General features: G+C 33.3%; 2 protein-coding genes and 1 long non-coding RNA gene across 3 annotated transcripts in view; 1 reads left to right on the top strand and 2 right to left on the bottom strand.

The window, feature by feature from the left end:
* On the bottom strand, window positions 1–26,952 carry LOC111712760 (protein SREK1IP1). The gene is made up of 7 exons (XM_023487481.1): window positions 26,941–26,952; window positions 18,703–18,708; window positions 15,348–15,352; window positions 3,730–3,799; window positions 2,297–2,349; window positions 1,025–1,099; window positions 1–250 (listed from the first exon to the last, which is right to left on the bottom strand). The coding sequence occupies exons 4-7, from the start codon at window positions 3,790–3,792 to the stop codon at window positions 55–57; spliced, it is 387 nt and encodes a 128-aa protein (XP_023343249.1). The 5' UTR covers window positions 3,793–3,799; window positions 15,348–15,352; window positions 18,703–18,708; window positions 26,941–26,952; the 3' UTR covers window positions 1–54.
* The window catches only part of LOC111712759 (kinetochore-associated protein 1), a 31,292-nt gene continuing 8,079 nt past the window's right edge, over window positions 3,834–27,046 (bottom strand). The window contains exons 8-30 of the mRNA XM_023487480.1: window positions 26,717–26,873; window positions 26,028–26,130; window positions 25,608–25,730; window positions 24,873–24,934; window positions 24,097–24,181; window positions 23,550–23,612; window positions 23,164–23,345; window positions 21,713–21,776; window positions 21,303–21,532; window positions 20,797–20,850; window positions 19,439–19,514; window positions 18,903–18,973; window positions 17,314–17,388; window positions 14,949–15,116; window positions 14,022–14,193; window positions 12,731–13,070; window positions 12,198–12,240; window positions 11,746–11,946; window positions 10,067–10,308; window positions 7,206–7,339; window positions 6,072–6,195; window positions 5,135–5,283; window positions 3,834–4,192 (exon numbers count right to left, since the gene is read on the bottom strand). Of these exons, the coding sequence (XP_023343248.1) occupies window positions 4,049–4,192; window positions 5,135–5,283; window positions 6,072–6,195; window positions 7,206–7,339; window positions 10,067–10,308; window positions 11,746–11,946; window positions 12,198–12,240; window positions 12,731–13,070; window positions 14,022–14,193; window positions 14,949–15,116; window positions 17,314–17,388; window positions 18,903–18,973; window positions 19,439–19,514; window positions 20,797–20,850; window positions 21,303–21,532; window positions 21,713–21,776; window positions 23,164–23,345; window positions 23,550–23,612; window positions 24,097–24,181; window positions 24,873–24,934; window positions 25,608–25,730; window positions 26,028–26,130; window positions 26,717–26,873 (3,062 nt within the window). The 3' untranslated portion in view covers window positions 3,834–4,048. The remainder of the gene's footprint in view (window positions 4,193–5,134; window positions 5,284–6,071; window positions 6,196–7,205; window positions 7,340–10,066; window positions 10,309–11,745; window positions 11,947–12,197; window positions 12,241–12,730; window positions 13,071–14,021; window positions 14,194–14,948; window positions 15,117–17,313; window positions 17,389–18,902; window positions 18,974–19,438; window positions 19,515–20,796; window positions 20,851–21,302; window positions 21,533–21,712; window positions 21,777–23,163; window positions 23,346–23,549; window positions 23,613–24,096; window positions 24,182–24,872; window positions 24,935–25,607; window positions 25,731–26,027; window positions 26,131–26,716; window positions 26,874–27,046) is intronic.
* Window positions 17,893–18,526, top strand: LOC111712761 (uncharacterized). The gene is made up of 2 exons (XR_002767532.1): window positions 17,893–18,235; window positions 18,420–18,526. It is a non-coding gene; the product is annotated as an uncharacterized LOC111712761 (long non-coding RNA).

Raw genomic sequence — 27,046 nt, 5'->3', positions numbered from 1 at the left:
GCTTACAGTCCTTTTAGAAAATGTACATTCACATCTTTAAAAGAATTTTAACTATCATTCTGAAGAACTTGAACTACTCTTCTTCTTCTTCTTCTTCTTTTTAATCTTGTTCTTCTTAGCTTTCTTTCTTCTCTCATCTTCGGAATCAGAAGAACTTACACTGCGGGATCTACTTCTCTCTCTCTTTTTCTTCTTCTTCTTCCCTTCCTTCTTCAGTTTTCTTCTTCTCTCCTTCTCCTCCTCCTTCTCCCTGATTAGTAAACATGTATCCAGCGGAAAAAAATATGTAAAATTTTTATTTTTTTTCCAAAAAAATAAGCAAATGGCTGAGTAAACATAAAATGATTGTAATTGCTTTTCTTGAAAAAAATTGTATTATTGACGTGAACAAAAATTTGGATCTTTCTTTAAAAAGTTATTAAAAAAGTTTAATTTTTTTGGAGATTGTATTCAGAAAATAAATAATAATGATAAAGTTATTATTTCAGGAAAACTAAAAACTTAAATCTACATACTTTCAAACAATTGATATTTTGGCAACAACCTTTGTCATTTTAAATTGACAGTGTTTTAGATTATTGCGAAAGGCTTGAAAAAAGTTGGGACCAGATCTAATTAATAGCATAACACATACAGTGAGAAGGAGAAAACTCTGAAAAAGAAAGACATCTTATAGACTCAAGTTAGGAGTTGAACATGATACACCAATTGTGCAGTGTAATCAGACCCCATTAGCTTGATAAGTGATTTAATATGTTACTAGTAACACTATTTTCTCTGCTACAACATTAAATACACTAAATATTGATATAATGTCGTCTTTCTATTCAACAGTTTACCGGTTCTCACTGTAGTTGAACCGTGTAATCGTGGTTCAGCCACTTCTCTTCCGCCGGAACTTGCGTAAAAGAAAAGTGGTTAAACTACGTCTGCACGGTTCAGCAACTTCTCTTCATTAAACCTGGTTCCTGAAAATGCTAATACCAAAAATATGTAAAAAAATGGTTGAATTGATCATGTTTCCCTGATTTTCTTCTCTAGTTCATATCTCCTGAGAGCTTGAAGCGGGGTATCGGAATCCGAGTCACTAGACGTGGAACTGAAAATACAAATTCTTATTTTCATCACTTTATACGGATTAAGTGAATTAAGTGAATTAAGTGAATTAAGTGAATTAAGTGAATTAAGTGAATTAAGTGGATTAAGTGGATTAAGTGGATTAAGGGGTCTATAAACCCTCCATTAAGTAGCATTTCCTATTCACAAAAATACCTTTAGAAGCTTTTTCCGATCAAATATAAATTAGATATCCATGGTTTTTTTTTAGCTCAATCGGTCCAGCCGTTTGGCCGACTATACGCAACATATATACGAATGTCTTGTTTTATTATATAGATTACGCCAGCCCCTTAAAAAGCGAATATATTGGACTTAACAATAATTTGCTTGAATTCTTCGTTCACCAAGTTAATACAAGTGAAAATAGCTTTAGGATACTTTTCTAACTTCTTATCTTACTCGGATAAAATCAGTCATGCAAGGAAATAAATATTCTGTCGGCCTCCCTAATCAACAATGATTTTTTAATTCGATAATTTCATTCTTTTAAAATATTGCTTCTAGGTTTGCTGGTGCTAGAAGATTTAGGCAGTATCAATTAAGATTTACAGAGGAAGCAAACTTTCGCACAAAAATGCGAAAATTTGGTTGAGTATTCCGCAAACTTTTTCGCGGTATATTCCGCATTTTAGTGCGAAACAGATAAATGCGATGCGGAATTTTGCGCGTTTTTTCAACGAAATAAATAAAAAATGCGGAATTTTCGCGGAACTAACACAGTGATGGCATAATGGCAGGAACCGGGAGAAAAAAATTCCTCGACAAAATGGCAACCACTGTGCAAATTATTTATTTTATCATATGTTTAAAAAAGTAACTGTACATATACAATGCAGGTTTGAAAAGAACATGTTTTCTTCCTCCACATTCATTTCTTTTTTACTTTAAAAGCTTTCCAACTTCTTTAGTAGAAAAGTCTAAATAAAACTAAACGAGTTTAATATTTCTACAGGGATAACCAGAAAACTCTGGATAAGAAGACGACTTTAAAAATTCAAGTTATAACTTAGAATAGTCCAATGAGCATGGAATACAGCAATTGTGCAGTGTACACAGACTTAGTTAGCTTGAATAGTGATCCAATAAGGGTAAAACTATTTGCATTGTAACAGCATCAAATTCACTAAAGTACTGCTATTAAGTCGTCTTCCTATTTCATACATATATAAATATATACCTGATATCTAATGTTAGTTCTTTAGCAGCATCTAATCTTACAAAGTTTCTGCACTAAAAAATATTAGTATTAAGAACTCAGTTTTTAACTGAATGATAAATAATTTCCTCGTATTTGTCCAAAAAGATAAAATTCATTGAAATTTTTGAAAAATTTCCCAAGTTTACTGAATCAGTTTCAAAAACCTCAAAAAAGTACTTTTCCTGAAAACAAGCATTTTTAACGGTTTTTTTGGTTTTAATTTTTTTTAATTTCGATGAATTTAATCTTCTTGGACAATTAAACAAAGAAAATGATACAGGGTGAGTAAAAAAAAAGTGTGATTTGCGGCGCCTGTTACAAAATTGTACCTTTTTTGTGCAACTCTCCTTTATAGTATTTGTTTCAATATTTTTTGAAAATTTGTATTTTTTTGGTACTCCAATGGCCCAAAAAAATCTTTTTGTGGGGTGGGGTGGAGAGTGTGTGACACCAGTTCTCGTTAGATCACTGAAGTTAAGCACACTTGTCCACAGCCAGTAACTGGATTGGTGTCCAGACTGGTGTTCACGGGTTCGATTCCCGTACTCCACACAAACCTGTGGTTTCAAAAACATCTGAAGCCGACATCTGGTTAAGCAGTTATGACCACCTGACGGATGTAGGAGGACAGAGGGGCGGCTGTCAACAACTCTCGCAGCGAAAGGGTGCGTGCTTTCTATTCAACAAGAAAGAAGCTTCAAGTGGGATTGATCCGAGTGAATGATGATGAAGAGAGGAATGGTGGACAAGCAGGAAGAGTCTATGGTTGCCAGCTATAGGTACCTGGGGGTATCCAATCCGGGCTTACAGATGTTAGGGAGCAATGAGTGTGATGTTTCCTCTGAATTTGTATGACTAAATATCACTTCATTCCGGTCTGCATCATACAAATATCCCAATTTGATCTTTTTTGGGGTACCCTACTAAGCAAACACACCAAAATATAAACAACGAACACCTATTTAGCAATTTCTATCTCTCAAAAACCCCAATAAAAAGAGACCCTGTAAATTGTTTGTTCTTGTTTTTCTTGTAAGACCTTAAAATTAAAAAAATTATACAAAAAACAAACTGAACATATTTTTACAGTGCAAACTTTAACAAAATTAAATTTTTGAAATATTAGAAGTTTTATCAAAAGTTAAAAATCGATTCACAATACTTATTATTATACTTATTACAGAATTATAGGTAGATGTGACTTATCAAAATATTTTATTTTAGCCCGGGATACTCCAGACATAGATTAAAGACAATACAGATAGAACACTAGAAGCTCTCCCTGTGTTTTGTAATTAAACGCGGCATGTGCGTAACTTCTTTGGGTTTCTGTCTCAGAGTATTGTGAACAAATTTTGAAAAGATGACATCTAGTGTTCCATCTGTATTGTTATTAATCTATTACTCCATACCTCATAAGTAAAGTGCCCAGGGTAACCGCATTTTTTACAACCAAGCTTTACCTCCTTGTCCATTCTACTTCTGAAATTATAGATTTTATTTTGTAAATCATTTTATAATTTTTTGTTATATTCTTCTTTACGATATAAAAAGTTTCTGTAAAAAATAAGGTAAAACATTTTCTACTTTTTATAACAACTCCGTAGAAATCAAAGTAGAAATCAATCTCCGAGTATAACTAGGACCCTGAGAAAAGGGAACCTTGCCTTGTCCGTCCCAAAAACCAGGATACCGAACCCGTAATCTATAGGAATCAATCCTTGTCCGGTTTTACAAAGCAGGACTGGTTCTCCAGGTGTTACTGATCCCCTGAGGCAGAGGGAAACCTAGCCTAGTCAGTTCCTCTAGCTTGCTGGTCAGTTCTACCTGGGAAACCTGGTTCAGAATACGCTCACGCAACCTTGACCCATGAACCTAAACAAAACAACAGTCATATATCATCAGAAATCCTCAAAACTTTTCTTTCCATAGAAGAATATAGTATTTGAAACTGCCTCTAAGAAAAAATGCGTGTGGTTATTACGGTAGAAGTTTGATGCTTGCAAGTCTGTTTAAATACCTGTGGTAAATAAAGCAATTGCTAGGTAGGGTAGAAGTATGATTGCTAAATAAATACCTGTGGTAGGTATGGTAGAAGTATGATTGCTAGATAAATACCTGTGGTAGGTACGGTAGAAGTATAATTACCTGTGGTAGGTATGGTAGAAGTATAAAAACCTGTGGTAGGTAAAGTAGAAGCATGATTGCTAGATAGATATCTGTGGTAGGTATGGTAGAAGTATAAATAACTGTGGTAGGTAGGGTAGAAGTATGATTGCTAGATAGATACCTGTGGTAGGTATGGTAGAAGTATAAATACCTGTGGTAGGTAGGGTAGAAGTATGATTGCTAGATAGATATCTGTGGCAGGTATGGTAGAAGTATAAATACCTGTGGTAGGTATGGTAAAAGTATAAAAACCTGTGGTAGGTAGGGTAGAAGTATGATTGCTAGATAGATATCTGTGGTAGGTATAGTAGAAGTATAAAAACCTGTGGTAGGTATGGTAGAAGTATGATTGCTAGATAGATATCTGTGGTAGGTATGGTAAAAGTATAAAAACCTGTTGTAGGTATGGTAGAAGTATGATTGCTAGATAGATATCTGTGGTAGGTATAGTAGAAGTATAAAAACCTGTGGTAGGTATGGTAGAAGTATGATTGCTAGATAGATATCTGTGGTAGGTATGGTAAAAGTATAAAAACCTGTTGTAGGTATGGTAGAAGTATGATTGCTAGATAAATACCTGTGGTAGGTATGGTAAAAGTATAAATACCTGTGGTAGGTATGGTAGAAGTATGATTGCTAGATAAATACCTGTGGTAGGTAAGGTAGAAGTATGATTGCTAGATGAGCAAGATCAGTTCTAAGGCATTCCTCCGCAACCTTCTCTAGTTCTAGGTCTCCAGCAGTAGGACAAGTATGAACCAGACGAAGAACATGCCTTACTCTGCCCTCATCTTCAACTAAAGAGCAATTAATCATTAATATTATTATTTTTAAAAGACAACCCGTATATTCGATGAAATTGGGGCCTATGCTCCTGTCCATTAAGCGTTTCCAATATCCATGAATATTAAAAATACCCACAAAAACAAGAGAATCATAATATCATTATTAAATATCAATCAGATTTTTTATTAGATCAAGGTTTAAGAAAGAGTTCCAGACTTATTTATTGATAAAATCCTAAGAAACCATTACTCCGAATCCGTTGTGGTCCTAAAGGTTAAACATATTCCTTTAGGATGATCAAAGTATCAAACTCTAATTAATAAAAGATGCGAATGCTGGAAAAATCGCCCAATCAAAGGCAAAAAATCTGCTGTTGATCAGTAAGATAAAGAAAATATACGATTCAGCTGTTTTTTAATTGATAATAATTTGCCATTCTAGTTGTAAAGTGAGATGGATATAAGTTAATTCAAGGGTGAAACCACTTGGCACTTCTTTGATAAAAATGTTCAGATACTTTTAGCACGCGTCTCAAAGTTTTCTGTATCAAATAGTAAAAAATGTATTTTTGGCTTACTTTTAAATTTCATTCAGCGCGTTACATTTTTTACGTTTTTGTCGAGATAAAACCATTAGGTGCAAACAAAACATATAACTTCAAAAAATCAAAATGGGTAAAAAAATCCGCCTTGAAGCACTGAATTCATTAAATTATTTTTAGGTTCTAAATGAAAATTTTTGTTGCATGTTGGTGTATTTTGAAAAAAATGATCGAATTGTCTCAGGGTTAAAGTAATACCTGACACAGGGGAAATTAAGGAGATGAATGGAGAGAGGAGAAGAGAATTCCAAGAGGAAATAAACTGCGGTGAACTCCATATCTGGGGCTGGGAGCTCAACAAAACCAGTGTTTTCTCCAGCTCCTGGATAGTCAACATTATCATTATCATTATCATTATGATTATTAAGATTATATAATCATTTTCATCTACAATATCATTATCCTTGTCAATATTATCATCGTCATGATATAGTATGCCAAGTCCATTAGCGCCTGATCCAATCAGGGTTCAGTCATGTGTTTGATGAGCAAAGAAACTTTGAATTTTAATGAAAGTCGCAGGGTTGCAAAGCTGAAACTTAATGGAATTGACGGAAGGGCACCGGCTAGCTTGTATTAAAATTTAGTGAGGCGCTTGATGTCTATTCTGAACCAATAGATATTGCATGGCGGTAACGTCTTTCTTTTTATCTAGCTCATTATCCAATTAGAGATAAATCCTTATATCGGCGCTATAACAGTAAATGGAAATGTTTACTTCTACTGAAACTATGGTGATGATCATTGCCATCAATTATTAACAATAGCATTATCAATGTCATCAATATCTTCATTATTGAATTCTCCAATATCATTACTATCGAAACATAACAAACCATTGTCATTAATATCATACTTATCATCAATATATTAATTGCTGAAATCTTAAATATAATTATTATTGTTAACGATAGCATTATCAATGTCATCAATATCTTCATTATTGAATTCTTCAATATCATTATTATCGAAAACAATAACAAATTAACAAATTCATTATCATCAGTATAATCATCATTTTCATCAATAAATATATTCATTGCTGACATCTTCAATATAGTTATAGTGAAAAAAAGCATCATCACTGTCATAAATTCTTCAATATAATTATTTCGAAGACAATAACATTATCATTGTCATTAACATCATCAAGCTCATTGTTGGATTCATAATCATAGACAATTATTATCATTCTGATCATTTAATTTTTTAAATCAGCATCGAATATTTTTCGACGTAAGCATATACTCTCTTTTATTTTTCGCGAACACTCCCTTTAATGTAAAAGCTTTGTAACAAAAAATAGTTATTAATAATGTTGCTCATACAAACCTTGTAGATACTGAATTTATTGATCTGGGTGAGTAGAGCAGACCAAAGATTGATATCCCAGATACTGAACTCATAGCAGAGATCTCGAACTAGTACTACACCCTCTACACTGTGTTTACAAGTTCTCCATATACCTAGATATATCAAACAATCAATATTACTATGTTTAGCCCTTCCATCGTAGTTCTTCTGGACCCCCCCCCCCACCTTCTTCGGAAAAATAACACCCTTCCGTGATTATGGCTCAGTTTTAATTGTAATAATATTTTCATAAATATGTTTGCCAAAATTACTCTTCCCATTAATTACTTATGCTTTAAGTTATCCTTGCCATAATTATTTCTACCATAATTGAATCATAAATCAAACTTTTCTTTTTTATAAAAACCCGAAATTTCGCATAAAAATACCCAATTTCAAATTGGTATAAATACTGCTAGCAAGAAAAGAAACTGGACGGAGAATCATATGAGAGAATTAAGGACAAAAAACTGAATGATGTGTTAGTGTGCCCATTTTTTAAACCGTGACTGGTCCCTATTATGGATACAACCAAAAGGATGTTGATAGGCAAAGTAAAACTGAGTAGGTGTTGCTAATAACTAGTTCATTTTAATTTCTGCGAATCATTCAATGGGAGGGGATAGATATGGTATCAAATAATTCAAAATAAATCATGCTGGTTTGGTTAGCCTCTCTATAATTTATTTCTTTTGCGATATCAGGGATCCGAAAGAAAGAATAAAAATTACAATTCTGTGAAAAATCTCTTTTCATATCTAATATTATCGTCCAAGACAATCAATGGGTCAAATCCAATCCTAAATCCAAAATCCGAAATCCGAAATCCGAAATCTGAAATCTGAAATCTGAAATCTGAAATCTGAAATCTGAAATCTGAAATCTGAAATCTGAAATCTGAAATCTGGAGATTTACTATAAGAAAGCCTGGAAATTTCAGTTCAGAGTTTCAAGTTCTCCTCAATAATGGTTTCTCATACTGGGCTTTTTATAAAAAGATTTCAAGATTTGAAGATTTATAGATTTACAGATTTGAAGATATCAAATCTATAGATTTGATTATTTGAAGCTCTACACTCTCCAAGATTAGAAAACTTGCAAATTTGAAGATTTGAAGATTTGAAGCATACAGATTTGAAGATTTGTAGCTCTAAATATTTGAATATTTGAAGATGTAAAGCTCTACAGTTTTATTTAAAGATCTGTATATTTAAGATTTGAAGATATCTTCAGACTTGAAGATATACAGATTTGAAGATCAACGAATTTAAAGATTTGTACCTCTACAGATTAAAGACTTGATACAACCTTTATAAACAAGGAGATATAGTTAGGTAGATCCTCTATACAAGAATATTTAGTCAGATACATATTTGAGGATCTGTAGGTCTACAGATTTGAAGATTTTATCTACAGGTTTAAGGATTTGTAGGTCTACAGATTTGAAGATTTGATCTACAGGTTTAAGGATTTGTAGGTCTACAGATTTGAAGATTTTATCTACAGGTTTAAGGATTTGTAGCTCTACAGATTTGAAGATTTTATCTACAGGTTTAAGGATTTGTAGGTCTACAGATTTGAAGATTTTATCTACAGATTTAAGGCTTTGTATGTCTACAATCTATTTGAAGATTTTATCTACAGATTTAAGGCGTGGTAGGTCTACAGATTTGAAGATCTACAGATCTGAAGACATGAAGATCTACAGATCTGAAGACATGAATATCTACATATCTGAAGATTAATTACAAATTCACAAGTAATCAAGAAGAAGCTATTTTAGTTGACAGCTTCTCATGATTATTATTAGTTTATGTGTATCCATGATCTTCAACAGCTTAATTCAAATCAAAATTGATGTAAAAAGTCGCCTTCATTGTATTGATATAATCGCCTACCACTGTATGGTATTGAAGCTTGGTTTGGGCCTAAAAACTGGAAATCCAGTAAACCAAAATAAACAGGACTACTCTTAAGAAGAAACCAGGGGGCGGAAACGTCATGTGTGTGTCTGTACCAAAAGAGTGTGTGTAAGGAATACCGAACGAAAGCTAAGGTATATAGTATACAGTACTTAAGAATCTCGGTATTTGTACAGTATTTGTACATTTGCTTATTGTTAATTGTTTACTTAAAAATAAGTTTAATATACATGTAATATATTATTTACATACTTAAGTCAACACTATTAAGCCAAATTTTCATGCAAAGAATATAATTTGATTAAAGTTTACAATAGGCTACTCGTTATTTAAGTTTAATTATAATTGACGACTTTGTTCTGCATTTTCCTTGACTGTAGTCATGTTGTGTGTCTGTACCAAAAGAATGTGTGTAAGGAATACCGAACTCGTCTGCTAAGCAGTGCGACTGGCTTTCTCATGCCAGACCAACGCCATTTCCTTTCCCTTTATTTCTATTCCCTGGGAGAAACTAATAACTTGTTACCAATTCGAATTTTCTAATCCTTTTATTTTTAAATTTAATTTTTGACATTATATTTTTACCAGATCAAACAGCCAAAGATTGATATCAGGCAAGTTATTAGTTAGTCAGTTCCTTTGTAGTCGTAAAAATAAAAATTTTTTCTCTGGTTGATTTTCTTTTTAATTACAAAAATGTATCTAAGAAATACTGTATAGTTAAGTTCAGCATCAGCATCATTTATTTAAAAAAAAAAGTTTTTCTAATAAACGGAAACCTCCTCACTATAGAATAATTAAACTCTAGGAGTTTTTGAGTTAAGATAAGACATACAAACAAACAGATATTACTACTTAATATGCAGAGAGGGTAAAAATTAATTTGTTGAAAAAGGCTTTATAAAACTGAATCCCAACCTTCTACTAGACTGCTCTTGTTGTACTCCTGGAAGGCCTGCAGGTTGAAGGGCAGGTTCAAGTTCTCCATCCTGGAGATAAAAATCAGGTTCTTCAGATAGGTCCGGAGATCTGCTGCAGTCCTTCCTGTGTAATCTTCCAGCTCGCTGCTGCTCGCGATGCTAAATAAGCATTTCAACGCGCGCAAACGATGGTTGGTGCTAACAAGGGGATCATCCGAAACTGCACTCTTCAGCAAATATCTAAAAAAAATTATATTGTTTCTTTTTTCACTGACTATTCATGCAATAAAATTGTGCAAGAAAAGTCCTAGAATAACATTTTGAACATAATAATTAAAGACCACATTTATCCATCAATTATTGTGATTGTGTCATATTAATATGTCTACACATCCCTTTATCAAATCTGTTTAATCTTAAAAAAAGTAAACTGTTTTAACATTTTTCTGTGAAACTTTAAACTTTTTTTGAGGGTTTGATTTTTAACAAACTTTTGAGAACAATTAAAATTCGGTGATGGTGATGGACCAAACCTCTGTAGAGAAAAAAAGGAGATGTTAGTTCCACATTTATTGAAAATATATTTCGGTCTGGGTTGACCCTCGTCAGTTCTTGAAATTGTTTCTTCGCAAAGATTAAAAAAAAAAGATTTGAGAACAAGTTTTTAACTAACAAATAGGATCTCCTTTGATTTAAAAAAAATAAAACTTTGAAAAAAAGTAAGTTAATTCCTGAATTCTGCAAATATATATACAAGAAAAACTAATTTAAAGTTTAATTTGATTTTGATATTTTAATACATCTTCTTATTCATTTTCTCTAAAAAAGTTATCTTTTATAAAATTTTTCTATGAATTACGTTCATTTTTTCCTCTAAAGATAGTTTTATACGTGTTTATGTTCGTTAAATTTTATATCTTATTATTTTAGGTTTAAAGAAGTTTTCAAACCTTTTCTATTTCTTTACTAGTACAGGGTGACCCCCCCAAAAAAAACAAGGATTGGGATTTTTAAGCCAGTTTAATCCTTTAGGACTTAAAGTAATTTTTGTCGTCCGATCCTTCCATTTGGTGCATAAAACTATGTCGAATATTAGAAAATATTTCTGTGAACTTTAGCTAACTAATATTGCTAAAAAACTGAAATTACATTTATTTGATATTTTTCTTCTGCGCTTTCTGAAACCCAAGGTGCATACTTAGTCCAATACTCAGCATTTTATGAATAGAGACCTTAAAAAAGATTCCAATTGAAGATATTCCGGCCCCATGATTGGAACAGCTTTAATGAACCTTGGAAAATAGAAATAGGCGATCTTTTTGCTTGGCATCAAATTGGAGCCTCTTTAAGATAGTTTGAAATATAAACCTTAAAGTAAAAGTATTCATTATTATTATTTCTAAGCATTGTTAAGTAGTTTTCTCTCTACAATATAGATTTGAATAGAATAATAAAAATTATCAATTGTTAAGTTTTAAAATTAGACAGAGTTTTACGCCAAACACAAGCATCAAACGCCAAAATGATACTTAAACGATCCCCTCTAAAATTAAAAGCTATAATCTAGTGCATTTTTCAAGTAATTTAAAATATTATTGGGATTTGAAACGCTAACCCCCAGTTTTTTTGGGTCACCCAGTGGCTTGTACTTTATTTAGTACTGTAGTTTATAGATACCTGATCCCGTCCTCTGCTCCGTCAAGTAGTATGTAGATACACCGGAGTAGATGGATTTCGTCCTGTTCCTCTGTATCCAGGTCCTCCCTGGTCTCCAGGGTGAAGTCGGAGATGGTCTGGTTGGCTAGGGTGGCGGAGGAGAGAGGGAGCCACCGGTCTAATAGATCATACTTCATCTTGGAGTAGTTAAGGTGGTTGATTCTGAACAAAATAATTATAAATAATTAATCTAAAACAATATTTTAAAATTTGTTTCAAATGAATTGTCAAGGTTGTCTTTATTTTACTTTTTACAGGATAAATCTATTCTAGAACTGCACTCCTCGATGTTTTGACCCGAAAATACATACGGGCATAAAGAAGAAGAATACATACGGACAAGTGACATAAATGACAATGAAATCTAAAGAATCTGTATTTTTCTGACATAAAGTGTAAATCCCATATTTTACCTTACTATTTCCTTCACAGCCCCAGCGATATCAGGATAGTCCCCTAAGAAGTGTTAAGTAATATAAGTAATATAAGTAATCAAAAGCGATTATTTTTCGCCGTAGACCTATACCCCCTTTCATTTATCGCGAACACTCCCAATAAGTATTACTGTAATGTCGTCTTCCTATTCCAGTTTTCTGGTTTTCCCCGTTATTGAAAAAAAAAATACTTACATATTGTTTGTTATTATTGTGTGTTAAAAAATAAAATAAATACATATAGTTTGTTTTTATTGTGTATTAAATTGTGTGTTAAAAAGTAAGATATAGAATGTCTCATTTCATCTTAGATCATCTCCCAGCTAGCTTATAACGACAAAATACGCACATAAAACCCGAATAACCTAGAATTATCTGCATGCAAATCTATATATTAGCAATATACAATTTTTTAAATGATTCGTTTTTTTAGACATTCTTACATGTTGTCCCGGCAATCGCAATTTAAAGCTGTAACCCGATCCACTATGATTTGGGACACCCTGTAGTACCTGAAGCAACTCTATTCCTTGAAATAATCGTCTTATCCTCGTAAAGAGCTGAGATAAGTTCAACAGGTTTATTCTGTTCCACCAGCTCCAGGTACGGGTTGACCGCCAGGTTGTGCAGATAGAGAACCTGCTCAGTTTCAAGCTTCTCAACCATCTTCTGAGCTATATCCAGCCCCGCCCTACTCTCCTGGTTCATCGAGTCCTTCTCTAGCCACGCCTCCGCCATGCGGAGGTATCCGTGGGCGGCTAGAACCTTGTCCGCACCCCTGGGTAACCGGTTTACAATCCAGCAGGAGACAGCAGCTGCCTTCTCAGGGTTCTTCATCTCCAGGATACAGTTCTAATACAGAACACAGGTCAAACATATATTAAAGGGACTATAAACGCAATTGTAAATTGTACAAACTGGCAAGGAAAAGGTTTTACTCTCACAGGTAGAAAACTCGGGTTTGGAAATTAATTTCGAAATATTTTATATCCTCGTCAGTTCTTAAAGAATGGTGGTATTGTCAATTTCAAGTGACTCGGCATTAATAGACTGCATCACAACGTTACACTGATGCAGAAGATATCCATCATACTTTCTTTGAAGAATTGATAATTTAAATTGTTTTTTCTCAAATAACATTTTAACTTCAAAAGCAATGGAGGGAATTTTAGAATTAAAGCTAGGAGTTAACATCAACATTTTTGATCTGATTATGGTTTGAATGAAACCGTTGTTAATCGGTCATGCAACTCTTTGGGTCTGTCCTAGTGAACGATTTTTGGACCCCCCCAGGCCCCCCCTCCTATCAATTTTGTACATGACCATTCATTTTTCAGCAAATTTATTATTATTTTTTTGTTATTTAGGGTTAGGTTAGGTTAAGACACTTTCTGGGCCGAGCGCTGCGGCTAGGACAGGCTAGGGGGCCGAGCGCTGCGGCCACAGGTTAGGTTAAGTTAAGACTCTTCCTGTCAGACCCATGTACAAAATTGATAGGAGGGGGGGGGGGGGGGGCCTGGGGGGTTCAAAAATCGTTCTCTAGGAATATAACAACTCTTTTAAATGAAAGGTACTACACTTGAATACTAAACATCTCAAAACTATAATAGCAGAACTTCTCTTTTAGCCGATATAGTTGTTTAAATTGTAAATATTAATCTGTAACAAAACTTTAAATTGAAATATTTTTTTTAACAAAATGTTTTCAAAATTATACGGGCAACGCCGGGCACTTCAGCTAGTCAATAAAAGAAAACAATTATATGTAGCTTAAAAATATGTAATTATTGCTATAATTATTACCATAAGATTCTCCAGCGCTGATCTATTGTTGAAATCAATGCTCCATTGATCCTGGGCATCTTGATTGATCTTATTTGATCTGTCTAGTATACTAGATACTGTATTAGTAACAGTATACATACAGATAGTGTCCACAGATACTCCTAGACTACCAGATACTAGCTTCCATGATCTAAATTTAAAGGGAGTGTTCGTGAAAAAACTGAAAGATCTTTTTGGCTAAACCAGAATTGAATTTGAAATTGGTCGTTAACAACTTTACTTCCGATCTTTTGCTCCCGTGATAAGAAAATTGTCAAAAACGTTCGTAGTTTACAGCGTTCTTAGTTTGGGGTCGCTAATTGCAATATTCCCGAAAAAATCATAATCAAAATCATAAAAATCAGTAAGGTCTATTCTAACATGCATTTTAATTTTTCCATTTCAAACCAAATCAGGCTTTGTCGCGCGATTGCTTGAAATTAAATTCATTTTCTATTCACAAAACTTATTTCTTTTTTTGACAGATTAACATATTTTATATAAGAAATGATCACATCACTGCAAACTTTAGTTCATATCAAGTACAGTACAGGGCCGACTTTAAAGCAGCTAGAGCAAGCTGTTCAATACAATACACATAAAGATTATATAAGACCAAATGGGACGGTACACCAAATGAATCATCCCCTTGTAGAAAAATTTATGTAACATCAATGACAAAAACATTGTTTAGCAGTAAAGGAATCAACAACATGTGTCATTGATTCCAATTCGCAATCCTGCGTCTGAAAAAGACAAAAATGATAATGATCGAGATGTGACTTTTTCTGATACAAATAACGTAATCAAAGACCGTTTTAAGGGAAATTAAGTAAAGATTATGTCAGAAAATTTAAATTGGTTGGTTTTTAAGAATTCTCTCTACTTACCTTTAATAAAAAATACCTGTAGGTTTCCAGGGAGAACTCCTTCTCCAGGAGTTTACATTTCTCCTTATTAGGGAGGACAATGAGGCTGTAGAGGGGTAATCTCCTCAGTGCTATTCTGGGGAAGGAGGTTCCAGTCTCCTTAATCCAGGGATCTATCTCAGCCTCAGGTTGGGGGGCGGATATTCTAAAAAATTGCAGGATTTTAAAAATCTTTATCTAGAGGCCGAATTTAAAGAATTTAAACCGTTAATAAAAGGCTCCAATTGGGAAAATCTAGAAACACTTGTTAAAATTTCCAGATGAACTAACTATGTTTAAACCGCGTCTAGCCACGGATCAAATTCATTAAATTCCGCCTCAGGAATAAGTGGGGAGAGGGATGAATAATCAGACCTAACTTTGTATGCCGATTTACCTCTTCTAATATTTGTTTTATCACAAAACATCTTCTTTCAGGCACACTTAGGTGGAAAGAATTTAGGTTTTATGAATTATCCCAAAGGTTCTGTCAATTGGATTTGGTTGGTAAGGCACTCAGATGACTCAGGAGGTATGTCCATGAAATCAGAAAATACGCCATTTTGAGAAAAGTTGATAAGTTGATTGAAATCCAATTTATACTGAGGTTTTTCAACCTTTTTCTTATCAATAAAATTTTAAAGATTTTTTGTCAATTAAAGACCATAATACAACTGTTTATCAATAAGGACATTTTTTATATGTATTATTTTTTAGTGTATCTACCTCTATAATAATGAAAAAACGTAGATATTTGGTACTGCATTTAATCTTAGTTTTTCATGAAAACATGCAAGGATTGGGATCGACGGATGGGGGGGGGGGTTTAAGACAGAAAAAGCTAAAATATTTTCTTATTAATAATTACAAGCTGGATTGTCCGGTGTTGCCAAGGTTAATATTATTATTCATAATCTTCGTTACTTTCACCGTTTACAAGGGTTAAAATATTAAATATTTTAGCAGAAATGCCAGGTTTTGCACGTGTTTAGCCTATTTCACCCCTTGGGTACCCAACGGTTTACTAAATAAGCCAATTTGGTCCGGCCGTTTGGCCTGCTATAGCTAAAATATAAATATATATATATAAAATCTAAACTTGGTTGAGTATCCTAAGGAGCAAGATATCCTAAAAGAGATTACATCAACAAATGCAGAAACAACGACAATTCTGGCAAGATATTTCAAAAATTAAGGTTCGCTGGTCACCTCAGCTATCAAGTAGGTTTAAAAAACAAAACCACCAGCATGTAGATTTGTAGTAATTTTGAGAAAAGTTTTGACTTTAAAAAGGCGTTTGACTCTGAAGTTTTCGGGAGATTATTAAAAATGTTTTGAGCTTTTTTGCTTAATTGTTATCATCATATGCTAAATTTATCAATGTAGAACTAACAAAGCGAAAATAAATAACCATAAAAACAATGTGTTATAAAGTATAAACTCAAGTAATAAAATTGAAGCACAATTCAGTTGTATAAATCAAGTTTTCTAATTGCACTATTCGTCAAGTTGTAATTTTTGGAAATACTGTCCATTTAGTTAATTCATATATTCTTCTTTTTAAATTCGACTGTCATTTTATATCTTTAAATGATATGTAAAATATTTTTTCTTTTAACTGAGACAATAAAGATGTATTATATAATTTTTCACTTTGTTTTAAATTAAATTGTAATTTCCAATCTAAGCTAAACAATAGCTAAAATTGAGAAATGTGCATATTATTTATATAGCTTATAATGTATTAAAGTATCTGTTGCAAAAATAATACTTTTAAAACATTTTTTGAGAAGAAAAGGGTTGAAAAACTCAGAAAAATAAATTTCAATCAACTAATCAACTTTTCTCAAAATGGCGTATTTTCTGATTTTAATGGCATACCAAATGAGTCATCTGGGGGCCTTACTAACCAGATGCAGTTGACAGAACCAGTGGGTTAATTCATAAAACGTAAATTCTTTCCTGCTAAGTGTGCAGGATTATATAAACAGATGTATGGGGAAAAATTGGACTTAACTTTTTAATCTTTCTATTATTTTTAAAGTTTTAGGGGAAAATCAGACCCTAACAATCTTTCTTTCATTTTATGAGATTTAGGGGAAAATCAAACCCTAACAATCTTTTTTTCATTTTTATAAGATTTAGGGGAAAATCAAACCCTAACAATCTTTCTTTCATTTATAAGATTTAGGGGAAAATCAAACCCTAACAATCTTTCTTTCATTTATAAGATTTAGGGGAAAATCAGATTTAACCTAAAACACTTTCCTTCCATTTTAAAAGATTTAAGAGAAAATCGGTAACAAACTTTCTTTTAACACAAAAAAAACTTTTCTAAGGATTGGGAAGGGATTAACTGTCACCTTTTGTACTGCAGAAGGAAGCCTAAAATTCTGGAAGCTTTCTCCGTAAACTCTGGAGCCGGAGTTCCACTCATCCTAGGCAAAATTAAAGTAAAAAAGAATAGATTAATATAGAGTGGAATATCTGAAAATAAACCTCCATTTATTCTGGAACATCTTTTTATAGAAAAAAATTACTTAAAAATTATTTTATTTTCTCTAAATCAAATTATATAATAGTTTTGATTCACCTAGCTATTACATGTGTTTAACATATTAATCTTGCAACTTTATAAGAAGAAGAAATTGGAACGGATATGTCCAGGGATCATACTGTCTTATTGTAATGTACTGCGTAAAATTTGTGAGCATTTACGTGAACTGTACATTTCGAACTCATTTTCAGGCTCAAATGGACTTAACAAATTCGTACCGAGGAATAGTTTTTTTCTATTCTTTTCTACTCTCTGTTCTGTAATTAAAGTCAACAAAATTAATGTCTTCGCGGATTTTTTAAGTAAACTTTAAATGTACACTTTTATACTTAAAAATAATTGCTAAAACTAAATCTAAATGTGATAAGTAAGATTCACAAGACTTTTGCAAAAATGTTTTTTGTTAATTGTACGATGTCTATGTGCTTTGTGCGAAAAACCCCAAAATCATAAATACTACATCTGTTTTACATTGTTGGGTTTGTTACGCGAGCCATGCTCCGTGTATGAAGTCTATGTGGTGCCCCTGTGAATTCCTGAGTTCTCCCTGCGGATCTGTACAGAACGTATTGTGAAAAACTAGTTTTAGAAGCTGTTTACAGACCGACTACGCATGCGCAAGTTTCTCGCGTGGAAGCGGACAGTTTCTACCGTAGTTTAGTATATATTTGTTTGTCTTGCAAGTTCGTCTATTATTAAACCGTGCTTAAAATTCTAGGATCACTGCGGTAATTATTCTTTATATATATGTATGAATATCGTTTGTTTATGTTCGGTTATGGTTTGATATTTTATAAATGTAATTTGTTGGTTCCATTCCACAGTTTTTTAATGCCTGAGTTGATTTATTTGTTGTATTTGTATGATTTTATCACTCAATGCTTTTTCTGTGGGTTTATTAAAATTATTTAGATTGAAGTCTCGGAGAAATAAACGTTCGGAACCATATTATTATCCTTTATTATGGAGAGCGGTCAGAAGAGGAAGGCTTACAATCCTATCTTGAGAAATACCGCACGGTACTTATAAAGATTTCATTAGGTCTTTAGGAAAATCGCTAAGTAGCGAAACAGGGTTGTTTGATGTTTATCACTGATGGTTACTAATTAGTATATTGTGGAGGAGCTAATTGTCGTCTTCCACTTCAGGACCAAGCCAAATATTTTCATATCGATATTTTATCCCATGTTGTAACTTAGAACTCAATATGTATTTATTCTGTTTATTTGTCTCATTCTTTGCGTCGCTACATTTTGGTGACCCCGACGTGATTTTCTTGCCAACGACTATAAATTTTCTCACGTGGATGTACCTGAAATTAGTTTCAACCGGGTCCCTGTGTTTTCCAGTTAGTTAATTGATTAATTAATTATTTAATTAAGTTAGTATTTTTACCTGTGTTGATGGATTTCTTCTAGAATAAACTCCAATGCCTCATAGTTGTAAGGACTCACTTTAGAGAATTCCTAAAAAAATAATAGTCAGGAAGCATTCAACTCAGTTCCTTAATCTTAAATTCTTTTTTTAATATTTAAATATTCTGTTAGTTTAGGTCACCTCGATAGAAAGATTTTGATAAAATATCATAAAATGGACAAATTGTCAGTTGTCAGGAAAACTAATATATATGTAAGTTTAATATATCCAATACACCCCAGACATCAAATTAAAATATGTAATCTGACCTGTACAATGTCATAAAATGGACAAATTGTCAGTTGTCAGGAAAACGAACATATATGTAAGTTTAATATATCCAATACACCCCAGACATCAAATTGTCAGTTGTCAGGAAAACGAACATATATGTAAGTTTAATATATCCAATACACCCCAGACATCAAATTGTCAGTTGTCAGGAAAACGAACATATATGTAAGTTTAATATATCCAATACACCCCAGACATCAAATTAAAATATGTAATCTGACCTGTACAAGGTATTGATAAACTGCTTCCTTAGAAGAGAACAGACAAAGTCCTTTCTTTAACTTATCATGGATCTCGCTAAAGAAGCAAAGAAATTAACTACATTTTTTACAATATTTGTTTAAAACCTTAATTTTTAAAATCTTTTAAGATTCTTCTCGCAAATAATTTTTACAAAGGCAACTTTAAAATTGGCTCATTCCCAAACAACATTTTCCCCAATTGTGAAGTCTCCCAAAATATTTTCCAAAAAAAATAGCTAAGAAATAAATATATTTTTTATCTAACTCGACAAAACATTATTATTTATTGCTTGGGCCATTTCCAAATTAAGTGAAAGATTTTTTTAATTTGTCTAACATTTTTTTTAACAATTTATTTTTAAATAAATTTTTTCTAAAAACAAAATTTGGAAAGAGCATTGAATTTTTTTCTCCCACCATTGTATCTTCTTTTTATCTGATCATACATCTGTTTTTAGTTCTTCTCACTAACTCACAGCTAACAAGGAAGGCTCGGGAGACATATTTATTATATTCTTACAGGGTGGAAAAAAATAAAAATCACTGCTAAGCAGGGTTTAAAAATTCTGAGGATATCCATTGTCAGAATTCCGCCTTCATAATAATGGGATAAGAAAGGTTAGGCTAGGAGTAAATATTTTCGACAAAAGAATTCTGATTCTTGTAAGTTCATCATGGACCCAGTGCTTCAGAATACGGCCTTGTCTACAGCAATCTTTTCCTCCCAGCTGGCAGAGTATAAACCGGTATCATAGTGCATGGTGCACAACCTGTCAGCATTCTACTTTCTACGGTTCCATTTTCCTTGTTTCTGGTAAGAGGGAGGGGGAAGAGGAGGAGAGAGACCTCCCCACTCTGCACTATTATTTTCTTTTTTCCTAGTAGGGTGTACTGCCATGTTATTCCACACAGTGTTCTGTTCAGCCACAAGAAACTGGAGAGAGTTCTATAAGAACCTGACTGTTCTGAGCTCCCTTGATGCTTACACATAGAACCAGATTCAATCGAAAGAATAAATGTGTTTCATACTAGTTTGGATACTTAACAGCTAACCAGGCTTGTTATTAAGGAGTATATTTAAAGCTGCCAGTAGCATCTGGATCCTGCTAGGTAAAAAACCTCCATTCTCCAGGTTAATATAGCCTTAAAAGATTAATGCAGGCCTTCAATGTTTCTTGTACTTCCTTTTTTCTTTTCCATTTGTGTGCAGGGGTGTATACCCCACCTATACACTCCTGGCTGAAGTTTCTGTAGTTTGCCATTTTCTCTCTCTCGTTTCTCAATTTGACTAATACTTGATTTCAAATAAAAATTAAAAATCACTTAAAATATTTTACCTAATGTTCTCTTGCTCCAGTTCTCCATCCTCTCCAACCTTTGCCTCCATTTTTCTTAAATTCAAAATAATTATCATAAAAAACATGAGATAACTTCAAACGTCAAAATATTTATAACTTAAATACTGGAGTTTACAAAAAAACCTTTTAACATTCTTCAAATCAGATCAGATCAGATCAGATCAGATCAAATCAAATCAAATCAAATCAAATCAAATCAAATCAAATCAAATCAAATCAAATCAAATCAAATCAAATCAAATCAAATCAAATCAAATCAAATCAAATCAAATCAAATCAAATCAAATCAAATCAAATCAAATCAAATCAAGAAGCTAGGGATTGTTCCGGAGTTCTCACTAGCCTTACAGGGGTACGCCATCATCTTTTACCTTGAGAGAAAATAATTTTTCGCAGGAAATAGCAAAAACAGGTAAAACTTGTAAATTCCCCCCCCCCCTCCCGGGCCCTCACTTTAGAAAGATATGGTGGCACTGCTGGTATACCTGAAGAGTGTGCTGGTGTAAAGGATAAGGGTCTGGTTGGGTGGGATCTTGAATGCTCTGGAGTACTGTAGGAGTAGGTCTACTGTAGCTCCAGGATGGAGAACCATGAGCTCCAGGGCATCAACCTTCTCCTTGATACTACCTGAGAATGCTGTCTTGAAGGGAACCTCCAGAGCTGAGGATTGTTTACCCCAGGAGGATTTTATAAACAACTCAAGAAACTGGTCTCCCTACAAGTACAATACAGTACAGTTCAGTTCAGTTTAGTACAGTACAATGTAATAAGATAAACTGCGGGACGACCAAACTGAAGATAAACAAACAGCACAAGGAAAATTAAGAAACTTTTATTAATATAAAATATACATATTTTTTGATAAATTTTTATTCTATTGAATCCTTATATCTACCTGTTTAGAAAGATTGAAGAGTTTACAGAACTGATATCCTACAGCTGCCAAACTACTTATCCGCCTTAATATTTAAACATGGAAAATCATGGAGCTTTACAAGCAAAAGTTTAAAAACATTTATCTATATATATAAAGTAGTAATCTGTTACGCCACTATATTGTGTAAAGGATCAGTTCATCATCCCTGCACAAGACAGTATTCACCCCTGTGTTTAGGTGCTGCAAACAAAATAGTTATCACCCCTGTGTTTAGGTGCTGCAAACAAAATAGTTATCACCCCTGTGTTTAGGTGCTGCAAACAAAATAGTTTTCACCCCTGTGTTTAGGTGCTGCTAACAAAAGTAANACACAACATGAGTTAATACAAACAGTCCTGAAATACACAACCAAAGGGGGGACTTTAAATAAAAACTTTTTAACAAGTCAATTTATGCTTGTGGTTTTATTCTTTTTTCGATTCTGAGTAAACCATGATGTTTATTAAGAAATGGATTTTTTTAATGTTGTCTGCTGACATTTTTATGTAAATTTTTAATAATTTCGCGGACTTTCCAAAAAAATTAAATCGAAATTTGTTATATTGACAAAATTCTTTGTTTTCGACCAACAATTTACACCTTCCGTAGGCTTATGTGAGATGAGGGGGGAAAGGCAAGCCACACCCGTAGCGCTTCCTACTCATAAGTAACAGCTGGTTGCTAGGGCCGATCGGAGTGGTCTTGCGACAGTTTACACCCAAAAATTGGAATCCTTGTGCCCAATTACCTATAAATCGACATACAACATACAAAATCTGTTGTAAGATCACCCATAACGTAACGGTAGGCTATTAGCGCGCCGATCAGGGTGGTCAAAAGATTTTTAACCCAAGAAATGGAATCTTCGTGCTCAATTACCTATAAATTGATATACGGCATGTACAACTGATGGTAAGATGACCCATAATGTAACATCTGGCTTCTAGCGCGCCGGTCTCAATGCTTCAAGGTCAATTTTGACCTCGGAAATGAATTCCGTGTCCCATTTTTCCTGTAAATTGATATATCGCATGCTACCTTTGTTTTGAATAAGGCCCAACTTGAAATAAAATGAATTTATTTCTATTTTTTCTTAATTGTGTAAAACATTTGAAAACGTGAAAAAAGTCATGTTTTTTAACAAAAAGCGCGGGCGCACACATTTGCTCCGATCTATTTGAAATTGCAATTTGCACTTACAATACATATTAGTGAGTTCGCATGAAAAAAGTCAGCGTCCTACGACAATGCTAAGTTATGTTTAACCTTTAATACCATAAGAACCACATACTACGCGTTTTACGCAACATAGGAAAAGCTACGGGTGTGGCTTGCCTTCCCCCCCGCCTCCCCTCCTCTCGTGAGATACCATAACAAAAATTTACATCTCACGTTGGATACAAATAAACGCTCCATTAAAGCCTAGTTACCTATAATCCTGCCCAAACCCTAAATAAATCTTGGAAAGGAGAGAGAGAACAGTTTTAGGTTCCAGAATATTGAGGAGTCCTAGGCAGAGTTTAGGTTCAGGGTTAGAATCCGAGAGTATCCTCTGAGCCAGCTGAGAGACCAGGTTCACCTTGACCTGTGAGCACTTGACCTGCACCTGACCCTAGAAATAATTCTTTTACAATCCTAAAGATGATTTTTGTCATTTTCTTGTTTCGAAGAAAAAATTCAATCTTTGTATTTCTAAGAGATTAAAAACTGTACAGTATACACATATTCATGCAAGAAGATCCTCTCAAAGATAAAACTTAATTGTTTCTTTAAACTCAACTGCTGTTATTGTTATTATTATTCTAACTTTAAATACCTGGAACTCTGGATCCGTGCCTAGTAGAAGAGAATCAAGAACGCTTTCAACTCTCTCAAGAACCTTTTTATTTCACGGTCAAAAGTCAAAGAAAATCAAATATCAAATCAAATCAAGTCAAATCGAACCTAAGCAGAAACCAAAGCAGAAACCAAAGCAAAAACCAAACAAAAAAACCAACCAAAAAAATTAATAAGATACCAAACCAAAAACCAAACAAGAAAACCAACCAAAAACCAAACCAAAAATCAAACCATAAAACAAACCATAAACCAAACTAGAAACTAACCCAGAAACCAAACCAGAAACCAAACCAAAAACAAACCCAGAAACCAAACCGAAAACTAAACCAGAAACTAAACCAGAAACCTAACCAGAAACCAAACCAAAAACTAAATCAGAAACCAAGCGAGAACCCAAACCGAAAACCAAACCAACCCAAACCAAAAAAACCCAGCTCATCTCGGCTCATTTTAACTCAGCTAAGCTTAGCTTAACTCGGCTCAGGACAACTCAGCTTAAATCAACCTAATTAATTAAGTTTAACCTGGAATCCTAGCTGTGCATGTCCAGCAGTTTGAAGACTTGAAACTAAAGAGTTTCCATAACTAACAAGATCCAGGCAAATAGTCCTGAAATATATAACCAGATAAATACAAACAGTCCTGAAATATATAACCAGATAAATACAAACAGTCCTGAAATATATAACCAGATAAATACAAACAGTCCTGAAATATACAACCAGATAAATACAAACAGTCCTGAAATACACAACCAGAGTAAATACAAACAGTCCTGAAATACACAACATGAGTTAATACAAACAGTCCTGAAATACACAACATGAGTTAATACAAACTGTCCTGAATTACACAACCAAAGTAAATACAAACAGTCCTGAAATACACAACATGAGTTAATACAAACAGTCCTGAAATACACAACATGAGTTATTACAAACTTTTCTGAATTACACAACCTAAGTAAATACAAACAGTCCTGAAATACACAATCAGAGTAAATACAAACAGTCCTGAAATACACAACAAGAGTTAATACAAACTGTCCTGAAATATACTATCAGCGTTATTACTAACAGTCTGAAATATACTTTCAGAGTAAATACTAACAGTCTGAAATATACTATCAGAGTTAATACTAACAGTCTGAAATATACTATCAGAGTTAATACTAACAGTCTGAAATATACAATCAGAGTTAATACAAACAGTCCTGAAATACACAACCAGAATAAGGTGATAATAAATAAATAGATAAAAAATAAATGTTAAATAAAATAAGATCAGAATAAATACAAACCTGGCATCTACTCCATTCCCGATAGATTCTAGATCAGGAGTTGTCACATTTAGATCACAAACCTTGGAAAATTAAAAATGTCGCAAGGAGATGACATGTTAATTATAAAAAAACATTTATTAAAATGTTACAAAAAGTAAAATAAAAACTTTTCATGTTGTATCAGTCGTGTTTGTTACTGAAGGATTAACATAAACAAAGAACCAGAAAACCATAAGATTGAAAACATTGAGTTGAAAATATTACAAGGACATTAAATATGTTAATGATTTCAAAACATTGAGTTGAAAATATTACAAGGAGATTAAACATGTTAATGATTGAAAACATTGAGTTGAAAATATTACAAGGAGATTAAACATGTTAATGATTGAAAACATTGAGTTGAAAATATTACAAGGAGATTAAACATGTTAATGATTGAAAACATTGAGTTGAAAATATTACAAGGAGATTAAACATGTTAATGATTGAAAACATTGAGTTGAAAATATTACAAGGAGATTAAACATGTTAATGATTGAAAACATTGAGTTGAAAATATTACAAGGAGATTAAACATGTTAATGATTGAAAACATTGTGTTGAAATTATTACAAGGAGATTAAACTTGTAAATGTGTTATTGTGTTTACAATTTAAAAACAAAATATATTTTAAATTTTTTTCAAGGCCTCCCAAAAGAAGAAATGTAAAAAAATCATCTTAAAACATAATTTTTGATAAAATGTTTTACCTCTACAGTAGTTTGATTACTCCTGGGGAGATATTGTAAAGGAGGGTTCTCTACCAGGGGTAGGACACTCTCTAGACCCTGGTAACAATATGGTAGCAGCTCCTCTCCATCCAGGGGTAAACCCTGAACAATAAATACAAATAATATATTAATATATTCCCGAGGTGGACATTTTTGTTTTGAAAACCGCGAATCTTGATACATTAAGTCTCATCCTTTGTGGGTAACCCTGTTTTGAAATAGGCATCCCTGCCACTAAGCTGAGGAGGGTTCTAAAAAAGCAAAATGATCCCTAAAAATCTCGAATTAAATACTAAATAACACAAACACACATGAAAAATGAAATAACATCTTTAAAAATCCATTTTTCTGTAAACTTGAAATAAATCAAATCAAATAATTAATTAATTAAATAATTACTTTATCCTTAAATACGTGAGAAAACTTCCATTCTTGATAAACATCCTGGGATGTAGTGCTTGCAGAAGAGTAGGCACGCCGGTCATGCGACTCTGCATGAATCCTAGGTCAGAGAGTATATAACAGTTTGAACTGTAGATAGATAGTGAATAAGGCCCAACTTNCCCCCTGCATTACTATTTAGCCCCTGTTTATCTCTTACAGTAAAATGAAGAAATAGATAAATATAGATACAGATTTACAGATAGAAAGGTAGACAGACAAGAGGACAGATAGAAAGCTAGAAAGACAAGAAAACAGATAAAAACCTAGACAGGCAAGAAGACACATAAAAACTTATACAGACAAGAAGACAGATAGAAATCTAGACAGACAAGATGACAAATAGAAAGCTAGACAGGCAAGAAGACACATAAAAATCTAGACAGACAAGAAGACAAATAGAAAGATAGACGGACATGAAGACAGATCGAAATCTAGGGAGACAAGAAGACAGATAAAAACCTAGACATACAATAAGACAAATCGAAAGCTAGACAGACATGAAGACAGATTGAGATCTAGACAGACATGAAGACAGATTGAGATCTAGACAGACAAGAAGACAGATAGAAATCTAGACAGACAAGAAGACAGATAGAAAACTAGACAGACAAGAAGACATACAGAAAGCTAGCTAGCTGTTTAACCTGGATGATATTGATTGCCAGGAGTATAGTTCTAGAGTATCAATCAGAGCAGAATCCTGGCAGTAAACCAAGGAAGAGGAACACAGGGAGGAGAGGGTATCAGGGAGTGTTCCAACTTCCCCACCCAGGCTTGCCACGCCCTCGGTGTTGTACACCACTAGTTAACCAGTTCATAACGGTCGTAAGTCGTAAGTCGAGTCTAAGATCTCGCAGCTGTCAATCACGTGACTCAAGCTGTCGCCAGAGTCGGGTTTAAGATTGAGCCTTAAACCTGGGTTTAAGGAATTATGACTGGAGCTGAAGCTTTTAAATTTCGGGCTCTATGGCGTA

This window comes from Eurytemora carolleeae, unplaced genomic scaffold, assembly GCF_000591075.1.
Source record: "Eurytemora carolleeae unplaced genomic scaffold, Eaff_2.0 scaffold1221, whole genome shotgun sequence".
Taxonomy (NCBI): Eukaryota; Metazoa; Arthropoda; class Copepoda; order Calanoida; family Temoridae; genus Eurytemora; species Eurytemora carolleeae.
Note: the sequence above shows the minus strand (reverse complement) of the source record. Positions and strands in the feature narration are given on the sequence as shown.

Excerpts from the sequence above, each read along its gene's own strand:
- LOC111712760 (XM_023487481.1), bottom strand. The coding sequence starts at position 3,792 with ATGGACAAGGAGGTAAAGCTTGGTTGTAAAAAATGCGGTTACCCTGGG. Across the intron at positions 2,350-3,729 it reads CTGGGCACTTTACTTATGAG|TGCAGAAACTTTGTAAGATT; the intron begins GTATGGAGTAAT and ends AATATTTTTTAG. Across the intron at positions 1,100-2,296 it reads GAACTAACATTAGATATCAG|TTCCACGTCTAGTGACTCGG; the intron begins GTATATATTTAT and ends TTGTATTTTCAG.